Source organism: Penicillium chermesinum (genome assembly GCF_028974085.1).
Source record: "Penicillium chermesinum strain IBT 19713 chromosome Unknown utg000002l:1.0-5270490.0:1.0-5274688.0, whole genome shotgun sequence".
NCBI classification, from domain to species: Eukaryota; Fungi; Ascomycota; class Eurotiomycetes; order Eurotiales; family Aspergillaceae; genus Penicillium; species Penicillium chermesinum.
The window spans coordinates 3,526,076-3,543,401 of NW_026695312.1; the positions used below are offsets into that span (position 1 = coordinate 3,526,076).

General features: G+C 50.1%; 7 protein-coding genes across 7 annotated transcripts; 5 read left to right on the plus strand and 2 right to left on the minus strand.

The window, feature by feature from the left end:
- Positions 1 to 805: 805 nt before the first annotated feature.
- On the plus strand, positions 806 to 2,141 carry N7468_002176 (uncharacterized protein; the record flags this gene model as incomplete). The annotated part of the gene is made up of 5 exons (XM_058471473.1): positions 806 to 859; positions 949 to 1,402; positions 1,451 to 1,537; positions 1,598 to 1,786; positions 1,846 to 2,141. 5 exons carry the CDS (start codon positions 806 to 808, stop codon positions 2,139 to 2,141), a joined length of 1,080 nt encoding a protein of 359 aa, XP_058334614.1.
- An 887-nt stretch (positions 2,142 to 3,028) lies between these two features.
- On the plus strand, positions 3,029 to 5,005 carry N7468_002177 (uncharacterized protein; the record flags this gene model as incomplete). The annotated part of the gene is made up of 1 exon (XM_058471474.1): positions 3,029 to 5,005. The coding sequence occupies one exon, from the start codon at positions 3,029 to 3,031 to the stop codon at positions 5,003 to 5,005; it is 1,977 nt and encodes a 658-aa protein (XP_058334615.1).
- Positions 5,006 to 5,248: 243 nt separating this feature from the next.
- Positions 5,249 to 6,605, minus strand: N7468_002178 (serine hydrolase domain-containing protein; the record flags this gene model as incomplete). The annotated part of the gene is made up of 3 exons (XM_058471475.1): positions 5,249 to 5,664; positions 5,722 to 6,019; positions 6,081 to 6,605. 3 exons carry the CDS (start codon positions 6,603 to 6,605, stop codon positions 5,249 to 5,251), a joined length of 1,239 nt encoding a protein of 412 aa, XP_058334616.1.
- A 653-nt stretch (positions 6,606 to 7,258) lies between these two features.
- Positions 7,259 to 9,236, plus strand: N7468_002179 (flavin-containing monooxygenase; the record flags this gene model as incomplete). Its single annotated transcript, XM_058471476.1, has 6 exons — positions 7,259 to 7,306; positions 7,349 to 7,457; positions 7,516 to 7,889; positions 7,941 to 8,663; positions 8,720 to 8,735; positions 8,788 to 9,236. 6 exons carry the CDS (start codon positions 7,259 to 7,261, stop codon positions 9,234 to 9,236), a joined length of 1,719 nt encoding a protein of 572 aa, XP_058334617.1.
- Positions 9,237 to 10,165: 929 nt separating this feature from the next.
- cwc2 (active spliceosome conformation promoter CWC2) lies at positions 10,166 to 11,626 on the minus strand (the record flags this gene model as incomplete). Its single annotated transcript, XM_058471477.1, has 4 exons — positions 10,166 to 10,714; positions 10,777 to 10,867; positions 10,924 to 11,114; positions 11,192 to 11,626. Coding segments are annotated over 4 exons (1,266 nt in total), but the record flags the coding sequence as incomplete, so codon positions are not given.
- Positions 11,627 to 12,494: 868 nt separating this feature from the next.
- N7468_002181 (SDR family oxidoreductase) lies at positions 12,495 to 13,562 on the plus strand (the record flags this gene model as incomplete). Its single annotated transcript, XM_058471478.1, has 1 exon — positions 12,495 to 13,562. One exon carries the CDS (start codon positions 12,495 to 12,497, stop codon positions 13,560 to 13,562), a length of 1,068 nt encoding a protein of 355 aa, XP_058334619.1.
- A 2,095-nt stretch (positions 13,563 to 15,657) lies between these two features.
- Positions 15,658 to 17,106, plus strand: N7468_002182 (uncharacterized protein; the record flags this gene model as incomplete). The annotated part of the gene is made up of 5 exons (XM_058471479.1): positions 15,658 to 15,822; positions 15,878 to 16,101; positions 16,156 to 16,678; positions 16,734 to 16,919; positions 16,972 to 17,106. 5 exons carry the CDS (start codon positions 15,658 to 15,660, stop codon positions 17,104 to 17,106), a joined length of 1,233 nt encoding a protein of 410 aa, XP_058334620.1.
- Positions 17,107 to 17,326: the final 220 nt, after the last annotated feature.

Consider the following 17,326-nt stretch of genomic DNA (forward strand, 5'->3'; position numbering starts at 1 on the left):
CTCGTAGGAGTGGCGTGCATGAAGTGGCCCTTTCACTGGCACCGAGCTACCGAATTAGCAGATGCCCTTCAGGTGTGGATCTCGACTATAAATTTGATCTTTCTCTTTGTCTCCAAGTCGGTGGCTGATTGCTGGTAGTATCAGCCGGGGCAACGAACTCTCTTTGAAAGACCTTAAGCGAGGGCGGGTCCGTGTAAAGTTCGCGGGCTCACATCTAAAATTCCATCTCCAGGAACCATAATCAAAACATTGAGTTCGTCTTGATAAGGAGAATGGTGATCAGAATTTAGATTCTCTGAACTTGAACCTCCCGAATCAATCCATAACTGTCGTGCTATAACCCTTACCGCACTACAGTTGACAATTGCTACACAGCTAGAGGGGGAATTTATCCATCTGATGATGTTATGAGCCACATCATTGAGATGCGCCAACACAACTTCCGATATTACCGCGCCACAATGCGGAATTTTACATTAGCTTATTGTCTAGAAGGTCCTTGAAAACGCCACTCATCGGTAAACCATCGACACTTTCAAATCCACCGTAAATATCACCCTTTTGATGGCGGTCTCTTTGTATCTACACAAGACCTGACAGCTTAGAGGCCCTTTGGCAATAGAAGTTTCGGAGTTATGAAGAATGGGCCAAGTGGGCCTTAGGGGGCATCCGACCTGTGGCGCTCCTGCTTCTGCTCATTCAGACGCAACAAGAGAGACGTCGATGCACGTGATACTGCCATTATATCTGAAAGGTTTGGGAAGATTCCCTTCCTCTCTCGAGTCAAAGAATCTATCAAGAAATCATGGATCAACAGATTCCCTCACAGGCTAGCAACATTTCTCACTCTACCTTCGCCGTATGTTTCAAACCCCCAGCATGAAGTCAATCCGGAATATTGTACTCGTATTAGCTGAAAACTTCAAGGCAGCTAAACATAACTCTTAGGGTATTACGTGGACCTTCGCAGCTTTAACAACTGCATCTCTCTGCTTCCGACTCTATGTCCAAGTAACTACGTTCCGTCGGTTGTACATCGACGACTTTCTCGTCTTGCTGGCATGGGCTATTATCTTTGCAACGACAATCATCTGGGAGGTGGTATCCAGACCTTTATACGATCATGAACTCACTTCTCTCGGTAAAGAAAAGCTAACGGAGAACTTCCTGCATCGATATGAAACGTTTACGCGCTTCGTCGGGCCTTTTGAAATCTTGTTTTATTCCGGTTTATGGGCGGTCAAGCTTTCATTTTTGGCGTTCTTCTATCGCCTATGCCTCCAAGTGAAGAGCATGCGTATTTGGTGGATCTTTGTACTTTGCTTTACCATAAGCGTCTACATTATCTCTATTGGGGACATTCAGTACTCGTGCAGCTTTGGATCGATTGAGTATTTCATATGTGCGAGCATCCCTTCTTCTTGGATTCAAGCCGCTGACAGCCGAATAGGGAAATGTTCCTCCCTCGACAATGTCCACTATCAAAACCGAACATTCTGGGCCAATGCGGCGGGGGATGTGATCAGCGATATCATGAGTGAGCTATGCCTCAAACATTACATTCCATGATGTCAAGATTACTGACGGGGGCGTTCAGTCCTCTCAATTCCGATATTGACTCTCTACAATGCCCAAATTTCACTCCATAAGAAGGTGATACTACTGGGAATGTACTCGGTTACAATAATAATAATGGCAATCGCAATCGTACGAGTCGCCACCACCCTTGACGACCAGATCAATATTGCGTGGTTGTGTTTCTGGAGCTTCATCGAGGTCTATGCAGGTGAGTTTGGCCCCTTCTTGGGCCCTTGGCCAGTACCTCCTGATTGACTTCTCTGACAGCGATCATTGTATCCTGTGTGGCATCTGGTCGGCAGCTTTTCGTCACACGCGCCCAGAGTTTACGAGGGAGAAATATCCCTGGAAACCCGTCCGGTTCTTCTTTACGAACTCCAATAAGACTACACCTGCCATCCCAGAGGAACTTCTCTGCGGACATTGACTCAACAAATAGTGAGGCTATGATGCTGCCCTCATTGTCACCATACAGCATCATCCATCGTCGAGAGTTCGAAGTGACGAGTTCGGTTACGCTTCCGAGGACTCAAGCGGAGGCAAAGATTTTCAATCCTGTGTAGAAGCTTCTGGTAGCAGAGATAGGCAACTAGGGTTCAGGACTTTCAATACGATACTCTGGGCTGCTACGGAATCATACTGGTAACCGAGACTTCTACGATCGGAGTACATTGCTATAAGCGGGAATACGATCTAAGTGGGTCCAGTCCACGATGTAGGACTGGATGTCTTTTCCGATAGGCCGTAAGGAAGGGCTGATTATTGGATCCGGATGGCTGGAAATGCCAATACCCCCTCCCAATAAAGCGGGGAAGCTCAAACCCCAGATTTTGCTTGCAGATCCTTAGGCCCCCTTTCCCCCGTCACCTTTCTGGACTGAACCTGGTTTGATCTCGGGCCCCCGCTACCCTAATACTTTGAATAAGTATAACCCCATCCCTGGCCGACAGGTTGAGAAGAAAAAGTCCCACGCCACTTATCCCTCTCGGAACCTCTTGAGCCATGAGACGCCAAAACCACGCTTGCGATCAGTGCCGAAGATCAAAGCGGGGGTGTGATCTGTTCATCCCGAAAGACATAAGTAAGGCTCTGTCAGCCAAACCCGCTAGCATGTGTTCGCGTCATGACTGATACTTTGATTCTCTAGCCACGGCCTGGTTGCCATGTTCCTATTGCAAACGGACCAACAAGACATGCACGATCATATGGGCCCAATCACAAAAGAAGATCCAGAGAACAGCGGCAAATCGACAGCGCTCACATACAGCTAGCAGTTCCTCGGCAGGGAATGATTCCGTTGCAGTTTGGCAGCAGTCAGTTCCTGATCAACTGCCAAACGGCGACGGTGCGTTCCCATTCCTCGGATTTGGAGGAGACCCGGGAACACCAAATATCATCCATCACGACTCGTGTGGAGCTGCATCTCTTGGCCTTGGCATGAGTCTACCGAATGGACCATACGGAGCTTTGGAAACACCGTGTGTGGATTTATCTGCCCCGGGGGGATTTTCCTCTGCAAGGCTATGTCGACTTATCGGAAGAAGCCATTTCACACGAAGAGCAAGAGCCCTTTCCGAAAGACGAATCCCCATATTTTAGTCCTCAAAGCCTCCCTGGCGTATTTCCAGGACAGGAGAAATTTTGCTCGCCATTGTCGGCAAATCAGACAATTGCTACCAGTGTCAACAGTCTGCTCATATCGTCGAATTTGGTCCAGCTCTATCATGACGTCTTCGAGCACAATCTCTCTTGTTGGCTCACAGAAAGCACTTGTCCATATCTACTACACGGCTCTCAAACAAATCTCCAAGTCCGAGCAAATACCCAGAGTTATACGGAGCAAACGAATGCTCAATCAACCTACAACAGAATTTACCGGCGAACGGTGGAGCTGGACAAGGCAGCTTTAGCTGCAGGGGTAATATCTCTGACTCCTCTACAAGACCAAGCAGCGTCCGAGGCTCTTAATCTTGCCGTATTGGCGTTTTCTGCGCAGTGGGCTCAGGGAAGCCAAAGGGCACGGGCTGACTTCGCTTCCTCACTTCGACAGAGCAATGACTATAGATCAAAAACGCCCGAATTTGATGAAACACTTCAGCGACAGCTTTGGGAGACGGCAAAAGCTGCTTTGGAGCGCACAGCATATCTGGAGTCCTACAGGGTCGCATATGCGGAGGTCATATTCGCCTTGACCCAGCGGAGTTGGGACGATGGCTCGAAAGTCAACGTTCATGAGCTACCTACCAGTGGCGCGGTGAAATCCAGGATCAATGAAATCATAGCCCAAGAGGGCCCTCCGATCTATATGGAGAGAGCAGCCCGCAAAATTCACATCCTTGAAAGCCGAATTGACACCGCTCTTGGCAAGGCGAAGTCACACTACGCAAAGGCCAACACCAAGAGTATCATCGAGCTTAACATGCGGCATCATGGAACGCTGAGGCTTCTCCATTGGCTTGTTGTTATGGTTGATACTGTATCATCCTCAATGTACGAGCGACCGCTGGTTATCTCCGATGAGGAGATCCAATTCTGTCCATCAGATCAACCGAACGAATGTGCAACGAGCGAAGTTCGTCGACTCCGCGAAAATGCACTGGGCATCCAAAACTTCATTCGCGATAACCTCTCTGACCCTGCTTACCTTCCTCAATGGCCTTGCTCTTTTGCCGAGGCATCGTATGCAGTAGCTCAAGCAGCTCAAGTCAAAGTGTTGCTCTTTCGACAAGTATCATGCCTCCAGCGCTATATCCGCCAAGGAAGACCCCGCGGTGACATTGATTCTCTAGTTCAGACCGCCATCAAAATCCGTTCCTTCTGGCAGTCCACCTACGGCTGCTTTTTCATGCAGCTATCAGAGAATATCGACAGCGTCCCGCAACGGATTCAAAACTGGTATCTCTGTATTGGAGCACATTGGAATCTTGCAGTCCTCATTTTAGCAGACTTGCTTGAAACCATAGCATCAAGCGAGCTTACCCCTGAACGAGATATGCAGGCTAGTCGTCTCAAGCTTTCCTCGCAATTTCGGAAAACCGCTTCCGAAGAACTTGCCTATCTTGCCTACGTGGCTACACCAGATCATGACCCCCGCGCCAACCCGCAGCTGTCAGAGTTCCACCACGCATTAGACGAGTCGCGAGTATTGGCAGAGCCCTATGCTATGATGCTTATCCGAGGGTTTACGAAGGCTGCTATGAATCTTTTGAACGTTTTGGAAAATTCAGTCCTCGAGGTCGAGGTCGATCTCAATCGGAGGAGGCTTCGAGAGTGCACAAAAGTTCTTTGGTACCTTGGCAAAAAGTCTTCCATGGCGAGGCAAATTGCAGAGGTTCTCCATGGGATTTGCCGATCCTTCCAAGAGCCCGACGGAAACCAAACCGGGTGGTCGGACTCATGGTTTGGTCATGATATCTCAGTCTTTTGATTCATGGTGATAGTGTCGGAGGCTTTTTCGACTTTTTTGTCCTTTGGAATTGTTTTGTGTGTTTTTTTTTTTCTGCACGTTTAGCGAGGGGCATTTCCTGTCCACTTGATTTTAAAGCCCCCTCTTTCATAATTTTAATGACTCGGAAAAGCTACAGCTACTTTAACAGGATTCCGTATACTAGTACTAGTAATTAGTAGAATGAATGTAGAATTCCAAAATATATTGAAGCTCCAAACGATATTAACCAAGGGCTTTATACAGTTCTGCTTCGACAGTGCCCCATAACCCCAAGACTTGGGCATCCGCAAATGGCAATATCTGCGTGCAGACGATCCCACCAATTCCTTTCTGGCGATCACACCACCACCAAAGGTTGGCTAATCCTGCCCAGAACACCGTTTCAACCGATCGACCAGTGGCCCCGCCATTGCTTAGCATGAAAGACAACCCCCAGCCCTGGGGCTCATTCCCAGGGATCGGATACAATTCCGGGATTGGGTTCGTCAGATCGGGCTTCGCGTCTGGTATCAACTTTCGAGAGAAGTTGGGGAACTGGGGGATTTGGTTCTTAAACATTTCGTCGACCGTTGCTTCTTTCAAAAGCCGCACGCCCGTCCGGGGACATTTGCCACCCCCGAGCAGCACTGCGATGACCTCTATGCAAAAACGTTAGAACAAAGCACTCGCTCAGTGAGCAATCGAAAGTAACATACTGCAGTACTCTTGGGGCTTTGCGAACATTCCCGCGCCCCCGCTATTGAAAATCTTCTTCTTGGCAGCTTCGTCGTTCAAGTCCACGACCAAGGGTGCCCGTTGGATATGGTCTCTGGGCCTTAGTTTGTTATCTTTCTCTCTGGCATGCATATGTGCTAGTCTCTTCCGCATATCGGCGGTTGGAATCATCGACATATCTTTGATACCCAGAGGCTCGAACACCTTTGTGGTGAGATAGTCGTTGAGCGACATTCCGGACACCCGTTCGACGGCCAAGCCAGCCCAGTCGATGCCCACCTGCACCAGAATAAGTCAGAAAAAGGATCCAATGCCCCCGAGGTAACATGACACAACTTACACCATACTCCCATCCCTCCCCGGGTTGAAACAACAGTGGCAACTTTATATCCTCGAATCGTCCCGAGAATTCATCGATACCCACAGGGAACCCCCAATCTCGAAGACGCTCGTTGAAGAAACTGTATCCACAGCCCGAAGTATGCGTCAAAAGCATTCTGAGCGTAATGGCTCGCTTCTTCTTTTCAAAGGTTCGGTCCTCCCGCAGAACCTGAAGCTCTTTCAGCTCCGGCAGGAGTGTCTCGAGGGCATCGCCATCGTCCAAGTCCAGCCGGCCCTGCTCGACAAGTTGCATGCATGCCAAAGCCGTGAGCATCTTGGTGCAGGAGGCTATCCAAAAGATGTTGTCTAGCGTCATGGGCTCCGAGGAGGAAATTCCTTGGTTGCCGGCTGAATGGGCGAACAGTTCGTGGCCATCTTTGTCGACGGCTACGACAGTGACGCCGGGGATACCAGAGACTTTGTCTTGGCAGGATGCGTCGACAATTCCCCTGAGCTTATTGACTGTGGCCTCGTCCAGCGGCATGATGTAATCGATAGAATCCTTGGGTTCTGACTGTATAGAGTATGATTGTATTGGCACGAGGATCCGAGTAGATGCACCAGCGAGCAACAATATTGCCTAGTTATAGTAGCTGCAACCTCAATCACTTGGAGCACAATTGAAAAGCCCGGAGAGAAGGAAAAAGCACAGCCCTAATGGGTTACAGCCATGAACCCCGCAGTCTCGGGTCTGGGGGGTAAACAACTGCGGACCCGCAAGCCACTTCGGGCCCGCAGCTTCTCGATCGCCACGGCCAATGGTAGGATATGGTAGAACCCGGCCTAGAGGTTCCTCGCGTCTCTCCAGAGCGGCGTCGAAGCTGCGGGCTGATTTCCCCGCACGCGATCCCGCACTAGCGGAAGGATCACCTGCAAGATTGCGGAGGGTGGCGGGGCCGCAGGCATAGTGTGTCTCGGGTCCGGAGTAGAAGTGGCTGATGTCGCCAAGTACCAGTACTCAGGCATCTCGTTCTACTCGCTGGGTCGACCAGGGTAACTCATGGTATCTGGTACTACTTCAGATCCAATATGACTGGACTGGGCTGGCTCCACCTGGAATCGCTAATAGGATATGCGGAGATGAGACGTGGCTATAAAACGGGCTGCTCTGGCTCATTGCCCAGGTAGGCCAGGCGAATGGACTTGACAGACTCTCCTAGAAACTTGCCAATATATTGCAATCTCGTGCGTGAAAGCTCAAAATGAGAGACGGAACGACCCCCCCAGCCCAAATTCAAGACGGAACTCGCGGAATATTCCGTTGTCCATAAAGAGAACACCGGGCCTTATGCGGCCAACCTCGATGTTGATGCTTTGATTATCGGTGCTGGATTCGGTACGCCCCCGAGCCTTGAATGGATCCCTTTTATTGGTAAAGCTGATGGTCTTTTCAGCTGGAATTTTCATGCTCAAGACCCTGCGCGACCGGGGCCTGAAAGCTTTCATATTTGAAGCAGGCAATGATATCGGGGGTACGTGGCGTTGGAACTGCTACCCCGGTGCTGGCGTCGACTCGGAGGTGCCAGAGTACGAGTTTTCATGGCCGGAGGTGTGGAAAACATGGAATTGGGAGAGCAACTACCCCACTTATAAGGACCTTCGGGCTTACTTCGACCATGTCGACAAAGTGGTTCACATCAAGAAAGACTGCGCGTTCAACACGGTTGTAGTTGGTGCGCACTTTGACACGGATATCGGTAAATGGATCGTCAAGACGGAGGATGGTCGTGAAACGAAAGCCAAGTATCTTGTTCTTGGAACCGGCTTTGTAAGTTGAAGAACCCCATCCTCTCGAGACCAGTTTCTCATCGAACTGCAGGCCGCAAGGCGCTATATCCCAGACTGGCCAGGAATGGAAAAGTTCAAGGGAGTGATCCATCACTCCTCGTTCTGGCCTGATGAAAAAGTCGATGTGACGAATAAGCGCTGCGCAATCATAGGCACTGGTGCATCGGGCGTCCAGATCACTCAAGCCTGGGGTCCAGAGGCCGGTGAGCTCAAAGTCTTCCAGCGAACACCCAATCTCGCTGTACCCATGCGAAAGCGACACATCTCAGCTGAAGAGCAAGAACAAAAGAAGCAAGTCTACCCTGAACTGTTCCGGTATCGTGAAACGAGCTTTGCTGGCTTTCACTATGACTGGGCTGAGAAATGCACCTTTGACGATTCCCCTGAGGAGCGTGAGGCTTTCTACGAGAAGGTTTGGAGCGACGGCGGCTTTCGCTATTGGGTAGCAGTCTATAAGGACAACCTCTTGAACCCGAAGGCCAACCAAGAATCATACAACTTCTGGGCGAAAAAGACCCGCGCCCGCATTGGAGATCCAAAGCTGAGGGATCTCCTGGCGCCCTTGGACATGCCGCATTACTTCGGGGTCAAGCGGCCCTGCTTGGAATACAACTATTACGAACAGTTCAATCGCCCGAATGTGGACCTCGTTGATATTAAGAACAATCCTATCAAGGGCTTCACGGAAACCGGTATCACGCTTCAGGATGGAACCCATCATGAGTTTGATGTGATTGCGGTTGCTACAGGTTTTGTAAGTCATCCGTCACTTAAAAATCTCAATTACTACCGTGCTAACAAGGGTTCAAGGATGTTGTGACGGGAGGTAAGATTCGACCCTCGCCATAGAGGCTAAGCAGAGTGCTAACAGTCCCAAGCGATGACTCAACTGGGCCTCCAGAGTATCCAGAACACCAAGCTCCAAGAGGAATGGGCCCCCGGAGCCAAAACTTATCTTGGGACAACCGTCAGTGGCTATCCTAACATGTTCCACATCTACGGTGTTCATGGACCTACCCTCCTGAGCAACGGTCCCACCACTGTTGAGGTTCAAGGACGGTGGATTGCAGACATCATCCAGAAGATGGAGCGTAACAAGATCAAATACATCAACCCTAAGCCCGAGGCTGCTGACAAGTGGAAGGATCACGTTGTGGAAATCAATCAGCAGACGCTGTTCCCTACGACGAAATCGACGTACATGGGAGGAAGCATCCCCGACAAGATTTTTGAGCCGGTCTGCTACGCTGGTGGCATTCCCGCCTATGTACGAGAGATCAGAGCCGCACTTGACAGTATGGATGGATTTGAGGTTGTGGGCCACTAACGAGCAGGTGCGGCAGCATAAAGGCATGATCCTTGGGGATGGACAAGCAGGTATCTCATCGACGTATCTTCTATAGCTAAATTTACCTATATTGCTGTATTCGAGAACAATTCATACCGCCGGAGAATTCGATGCCCGTTATACTCTAGGAATTGGCCCCGTAAACTTGACATGCAGTCGGTTCATGCCCGGCCCAGTCCCCTCGTGGGTGCTGTGGGAGCTGTCTGTTCCATTGACGACCAAACCTTAAATAGATCGTATATCTAGTTAAAATGTGATAAACAGCAAGCCAATTACGGAACAGTTGGGGTCAATCCAAAGACAGACTCGTCCCGGACCAACGGAAAAACTTATTGGTCTCGCTATCCTGAGCCTATGCACTACCCCACATGAACCTAGACAGTAGCCCATCTTGTACAGCGCTGCAGTTTAATAGCTAGCAAGTTGACCTCTTACGGTCTTTTGACTGCCCTGAGAGCTGATGGAATCCGCAATCCGGAACCCTTAGTGTCACGACAAAAACAAAAAGTCCAGTATTAACAATGGCCGAAAAATATCATAAATATCTTACACTGATGCCAGAAAACTCGGTTTAACAGTGACCCATCCAAGGGCATATCAAGGGAGAGACATCCGCGTCCCAAGGGGCCCTTATGTGCCTACGAGCGTGCAGAACAGCTACCACAGAGCCTCAGATAACGGCTGCCACCCACGAAGACCTTGACATCGTGGAGTCTAAAGATATCTCGTAGTAGTCAGGCTGGACGCTGAACGACTAGTACAAAATGGAATAGAAAGACCAGCTTGTGGAATTAAAATAATTTTCCCTGTATTGAACTATCCGGTAGCTCGACATATGATTGCGCATGACATTTGCTCTTGGCGTACTTTTAGATTCTGGCCTTCTTGCCCAAGCCCTTTCACTCACTGTCACTGTAGTCGACTAATGTAGACTTCTTTTTAGCCTTCTCACTATCACTGTCACTGGCGTAGTCGATTAGTTGTTTGGGTGCAGCTGGTTTGTCATCTTCCATGTACACCGTTAGCCCAGAAGCGCGCAGGGCCGCCAAAGTGCGTTCTGAATAGATTCCCTGACTGGCTGGCGGTTCTTGCACCTCTTGCGGCTCTGGCGCAGCAAGTAACTGCTGTTGGGGCGGTGCTTCGACAGCTCCTCGCAGGCCTGCTGCGTATTTCACTTCATCGGGCTCCTCATAACCTTCCAGGGCGAACTTGCTCTGGGTCTTTTGTCTCTTAGAATCCGGGTTCTTCCCTTCAATTTGGGCAATGTAGTCTGCAGGTAAAGCACGACGGATAGCCTCCGCAGCCTGCTCTTCAATAAGACGTGCCTCGCGCTTTTGTGCCAAGGGGTTGGGATCCTGGGTGGCCCAGCGGACGTTGAGGTTCTCTTCGTGGTCAAGGCTTTGATTGTTCATGGCTTCCTTCGCAAATTGAGCCATGGCTTCCGTTTTGTACGTCACCTATTGCAGTTAGTATGAGTATGCCTGAGGTCGAATACAGAAGTTAATGGAAGGGAACCTACGAAGGCAACACCCCGCCCGGTCAAAACTCGAGTGCGCTCAATCTCGCCCCATTCGGCAAAATGACGGCTAACAACTTCCTCGATATCGTCGCTTCAGGATCATCAGCCAAGTCCAACAGCTCAAGGGGATTTTCACGATAGTCATACCTGACAAAGATTCGCCCAACGTAGAGGGTACGATTCTGTCGTGAGAAGCTTCCCACGCCCCCCATATCATCTCTGTAATCGTTGAACTTGTCCCGTCCAAAGACGTCGGCGTAGGGAGGGTAGCTATCGTGAATCGTGGGGGCTCGATGAAGGTAGTCGCAATCCGGTCCGCGGTGGCACATGCCTCGAGCCTTAGCAGCGCAGGGTTAGCAACTAATTCAATCGCAAAAAAAACGACCATATATCAAATCTCAAGAGGGACACTCACAAAATGGAGACACAGGTAGCTTCCTGACTGAGAGTCACCCTTGGTGTAACCAGAGTCGCGAGCAAGGCTGCATCTTGTCTGGGAAGGGCCAGCCATGGCGAAGTCACCACGGTCGCCGCCTTCCCACTTGTTGTAGTAGATGTTGTACGTCGTTCCTGCTTGAGGTGGAGCTTGTAATTCCTTTGCGGCACTGGCCTCGATTTGAACACGCGCTGGGCGTCTCTTCTTCCGGAGCACACGCTTGACCTTCTTTCGGGGTTGGTCTGGTGGAGAGCTAGCAGAGGCAATTGTGACCTCGCCAGACGTGGTCGCGCCGCCAGATGTGGTCGCGCCGCCAGATGTGGTCGCGCCGCCAGATGTGGTCGCGACGACGGCGCTTGTCTCTGCGGAGGCGCTTGGAGCCTCGACGGAGGCGGCTGCCTCAACGTCGGCCATGGTGGAAGCTTTCTGAGGATGGGCGACCGGTTGCGAAAGTTGGTTTGAAATAATGCGGTTCGCAGGAGTGGTAGGACGCGGTGCGAAACAATAATGCAGGCGGCAAAAGTCGAGAAGTTAAGAAGCAGAACCATTCGCACCCATGCGGACCCACTTGCGGATGCACATTTGATGAGTCAGCAATATCAGATTGCCACGGGCACCTGAGCAAACGCCTGTGCCATGGACCACCAGCTCTGGGGTATTCATGCCCCATTTTTGTGGGTTCTTTGATATGGATTCGATAAAAAAAAAGGTTCATGTTTTTGTATTTTCACTGGCGCTCAATACCTTAGAATGTATGGTGAAACGTCACGATACATTTGACAATCAGTCTACAGCTTCCCGGTCCAGTTCAGCATATATGTACCTTTAGGCGGCGAGCTGTACATACGATATTTTCACTACTAGGACTCGTAATAGAATGATCTGACAGATGGTTTCCCAGGAACAGTAGCTACTGAGTCTATAAAAAGCAGCCTCAATCTAAAAGTCAACCCATTGATTGCAGTAATGGTGCTGTAATATTACCATCTCTGTGCTTTCAAGGTGCCTTGAGAGTGGGGATTTCCCGTCCCCATTTCCCGGTTCTGTCATCATACGGTCCGGAGATACCTGTGGATTTCTTCGAATGCACAACCGTCCTAGCTCTTTACCAATAATAGTAGGCCATTGCAAGGCGTATCTGACGGACTCGGCCTTACCCTCAGTCCGAGGAAGACAATGTTTTCATTATTTAAAGCCAGCCAACCCGGCGGATATGTCCATCGAACTCACATCCCCGAGCCCCTCGTTGACTCCAAGGCTGTCGGTTTATATTCATAATACAATGTCGCGAAATGTCCTGATCACTGCTGCCTCCGGGCATATTGGCGAAGAGCTGGTCCCAATCTTGCTACCACTCAATCATGTTCGGCTGATCCTCCCGACCAGCAACGCTAGCCGTCTACAGACCAAATTCTCATCAAAGCCTCACTTTAGCGACGAAGAATGCGTGATCGAGGAGGGCTCCGTTGCCAACCCGGGGTGGTTCCAGGGGCTACTGACCAAGTACCACGTCGACACAGTCTTCTGCTGCTTGACAGGCGAGGACGAACTGTTCACCACAATGAACTCCATCGACTGCATGATCAAGTCGGGAACTGTGAAGCACCTTATCTACCTCTCTGCGGGTGCGGATTTCCACACCCCTGAAGGAGTTGCGCAACTGTATCGAGATTCCACTTCAGCTCACGTGATGGTGAAGGTTGTCATCGAGCAAAAGATCCGCTTTGGTCACCTTCCATTCTCATGGACGATCTTGCGCCCGATGCTCTTCTTCGTCAATGACATTCGCACGAAGCAGGCTATGCTCACCGACGGCCTCTACGCGGAGCCACTACCCGACAAGCCCCTCAGTCGAGTTGCCCCTGGGGACATTGCGCTTGCTGTGAAAAATATCGTTCTTGATACCACCGGCAAATGGAAGGGTCAACACATCTACATAGGATCTGCCAAAGGGTACACTGGGCCCGAAATCGCAAAGATCTGGTCCAGTGCCCTCGGCAAGGAGATCCGTATGCTTGATTCCGGTGAATCGGGTTTACAGCATGTTGAAGATCACCTTAGTAGGATTGGCCGTCCCAACTGGGGTAGAGATATTCGCCTGATGTATGAGACATTTGCTTTACGTGGCTTTGAGATGCCCGAAAGTGAATACCCAAAACAAGTCGAGCTGCTCGGGAAGGAACCAGATGATTATGAGAATTGGGTCAAGAGAGACAGCCGCAGGCTGGGTATAGTCTATGTTCTTCCAAGGCTGTCACTGCTCTGGCATGCCTGCTTGAGAATGGCGGGGGTTCGCGTCAAACTTCTCGAGCTATCGAAGTTGGAAAATCCCTCCTCGTATAGGAACTGACCGAATATAAGTAGCAGTACTATAATTTATGAAATTGAGATTAAAAAAGAAAGAAAGAAAGAAAAGCATCTTACGAAGCTAGGCTTATTACGCTCAATATGTACCTCAATATGTACGGTAAAGTTTATTCGAAAGCTTGCACGACCTATATCAATGACGATATGCAAGGAACATAGATAGAAGCTGAGTCTGTAGGAGCATTAGTAATTACTGTAGTCTTGTGGATAAATGTTATCATTGATAGCGATGCAAACTAGAACTACGATTGTTGAAGGTGGGGCCTGCGAGCCATGCATAGCAGATAAGCATACCCGAAGCTTCCAAGGTTGCTCGCAAAAGACCCGGTTTTTATCTTACGATATCGAGATTATCTCCTCCAATTATGAGTCCTTACTTCCTCTCCGTTGTCGGGCGCGTGTCGCTGGGTATGTAGGAAGGAGTTATAGAGCATCCAGGGCAACCTATGATGTGACTTAGGGTAGGGCCCGTTAGAGAAAGAGGGGGAAGGGGGTAAGATTGTCTCCACAGATATCGTTCGTTCTACCAGTAAACTGTTTGCCCGGTCGTCATTGTACCAAACCCACGCCAAGTGCGCATATCTCGGGATTTTGCAGGTCTTACAAGCATATTGTGAGACGGTTGGACCTGGAATTATGGAATTACGACATTAGCCTGGTCCTTCAAGTTACATAACTTGGTGCAAAATGCTCCCGAATGGGATGCGTTGCAATATCCTGATGATTCGTCTGGGATTCGAGGCCCCAAAGTCTCGATTTCCACTTTTACGCTGGACACGATCGAGTGCGTGCAGCGCCCTCTACTTCGGACTCGGAAGGGTAAAGCTTAATTGTCTCTCACGAGACCACGAGGTGAAGAGAATCTGTTACCAGTGTGACATGACAGGGCGCTGTGACCCCTGTATTCCTGCTACCCTCCTGATGAAAATGCTTCGTAGCCAGAAAATTTTTCTCAGAAACTCCAGGCTATTTGGAAGTCGGCTTCTGGAAAGAGCTACCTCCAATAGCCACCATGCAGCTAAAATTTTTAATGCAAAAGCTCTTCCAGTGCAAGACTCATAAACTAAGCAGATGCGAATCCCTTCATTACCCGGTACCACATTCCAGTTACAGCATGTTCGGAATCTCAAGGGTATGTGATTTCCCAATCTGGACATGGAGAAGGGCGATCATATGGGAAAGTAAGTCGCGCTCCCAGCAAAACAGGGCTAAATTTATGGTACTTATGCGGTCATAATTGAGCATCCCCACCCTGTTATATCATAACGGAGAAGTTGATTGTGTGCCATTGCATTTGGAATAGGGGTTTTCAGGATGCGCTATAATCCAAATCCTGTTATTCCAGATCTTGCCACATTAAGTTATGCCCAATAGATGGGCATAGTCCCCTTCATGGGCACTCGAAATCGCTTTTCGATATTGCGCGAGGCTTGTTCCCTTACACGATCGGCAAGAAACGTAGCCAAAGTGTTTTGTAAGAGATCTGTACGGTATGTCCCTGATGAGGCTATTGGCTCGGGGACTTGCTGGACCAGTCCTGCTCAGGAATGTCGGAAGCGATTTGTGCACTGGCACACGCGTCTGCGTGATGTCAGGAGCCTTTCTTGCAGAGCTGACATTTGAGAATTTATAATATCAGGTTACTTATAGCTGCCATCCCGAGCCCTTCGTTCGGCCTACAGTACAAAATCCTCCCGAGTCCGTGAGAGTTCTGCAACTAGACGACCCATAGATCGACCTCAACTCGACCTGAAATTGCTCGTTCGACGAGGGACAAGCTGAGTTTTGAGGCTTTTCTCTCTCGCCTTATCCCGAGAATCGAAAAATGCATACACACGACCCCGAGAAAGCATATGGTGCAGTTTCCCTCAACAGCGAATCAACAGCATACGAACTTGATGCCAGTATCTCGAATTCCAGCTCTGATGTGCTCAAAGGCGCACGTCCGACACTATGGCAGAAGATAATAGAGGGCCTCAAGGGGGGGTGAGACGCGGGCCATCGACCCTGTGCCTCTGGAGGAGCGACAACCCGTCACAGCTTCCACTACTCTACATATGCTTCTCATGTGGTTCAGTATGACATTGGCTACGAATAACATCATTGTTGGATCTCTAGGGTCATTCGTTATGGGACTTCGCTTCGCAGATGCCGCATTCTGTGCTATTATCGGATGTTTACTAGGAACTTGCACGGTGGGATACATCAGCACATGGGGCCCTCGAAGCGGAGCTCGTACTCTGGTAAGTTGGATTATTCCTTCGGGTTATGAGAATCGCTATTCATCGGTTTCCCCAGATCGCAACTCGATACTTCATGGGGTACTATCCCAGCAAAATCTGCTGTTTTCTGAATATTTTCACCAATATCGGCTACAGCATGATGAACTGCGTTATTGGAGGCCAGATTCTGTCCATGGTCTCTGGAGGCAGACTGTCTGTGATCGTAGGGGTGGTGATAGTATCCATCTGCAGCTGGTCGATGGCTATGTTTGGCATGAAAGTGTTCCAGATCTATGAACGGTATAATCCAACCCGCATCCACCTACTTCTAACGTCGAAACTAATGATATCCAGATGCGCATGGGTCCCCCAGCTCATGGTGCTGTGCGTCATGCTGGGCTCTGCAGCACCTCATTTTGATTTCGACGTCCATACAGATTACTCGCCAGGGCATCTCAATGCCAAGCGCCTCACCTTCGTATCGCTCAGTCTATCTACCGGCCTTGCATGGGCCCCTCTGGCCGCCGACTACTATGTCTACTACCCGCCCCATATCAAGCGCTGGAAGACCTTCAGTGTGACCGTTCTAGGGAGCTTCATGGCCATGGCGTTCACCATCATTCTCGGCATTGGGTTAGGGACAATCCTGGCCAGTTCTCCGGCCTTACTCGCCAAGTATGGAAACAGCCCGGGAGGCTTGATGATGACTGCCTACGACTCGCTCGGCGGACTCGGAAAGTTCTGTGCCGTGATCAACGTCCTGGCGCTGGTTGCCAACAACACGCCTGGCGCGTATTCCATGGGCATGAATTTCCAGATGTTGGGCGGTGTATTCCGGAAGGTGCCCCGGTCGGTCTTTACGACCGTCGCTACTGTTGTGTATACCGGGTGTGCGATGGGGGGGCCGCAACTCGCTCTACGAAGTCTTCAAGGGCTTCCTGCCTCTCATCGGATACTGGGTTATTATGTGGCTTGTCATTGTTCTGGAGGAGGATATCATTTTCCGTCGAAAGATTGAATATGATTGGTCCAAGTGGAATAGCCCACCGCACTTACCTCTGGGGGCCGCCGCTACGATGGCCTTCATGATTGGGTGGGCCGGCGCTGTCATTGGCATGGTAAGTGGATATGTCCTGCTTCGTCCATGTGTGTAACTAACCAACCGGCCAGGACCAAGCTTATTACGCTGGTGTTATTGCCGAAGCCGCCGGGGGCTCGGATTTGGGCCTGTGGGTGGGGGCTGGCTTCACAGCGGCGATCTTCCCACCATTGAGACTCCTCGAACGGTGGTTCATGGGACGCTAGCTTTGCTGTACTGGAAAAGGTCGGCAACTTATCTGCATAAGCTTTGTTGGCCCGGGTAAGGATCGACACAGGGATCATGTTTCGCCTCGATCCGCGGCGTTCGGGTTCTTTGCCCCGCGTCTGTTGATGCGATTGTGCCTCCGGAGATTGGAGTGGGGTTCCATGGTTCGGACGAAGTATATTTCATAATTCATGATAGACAGGTGGCTAGCGCCTGTTC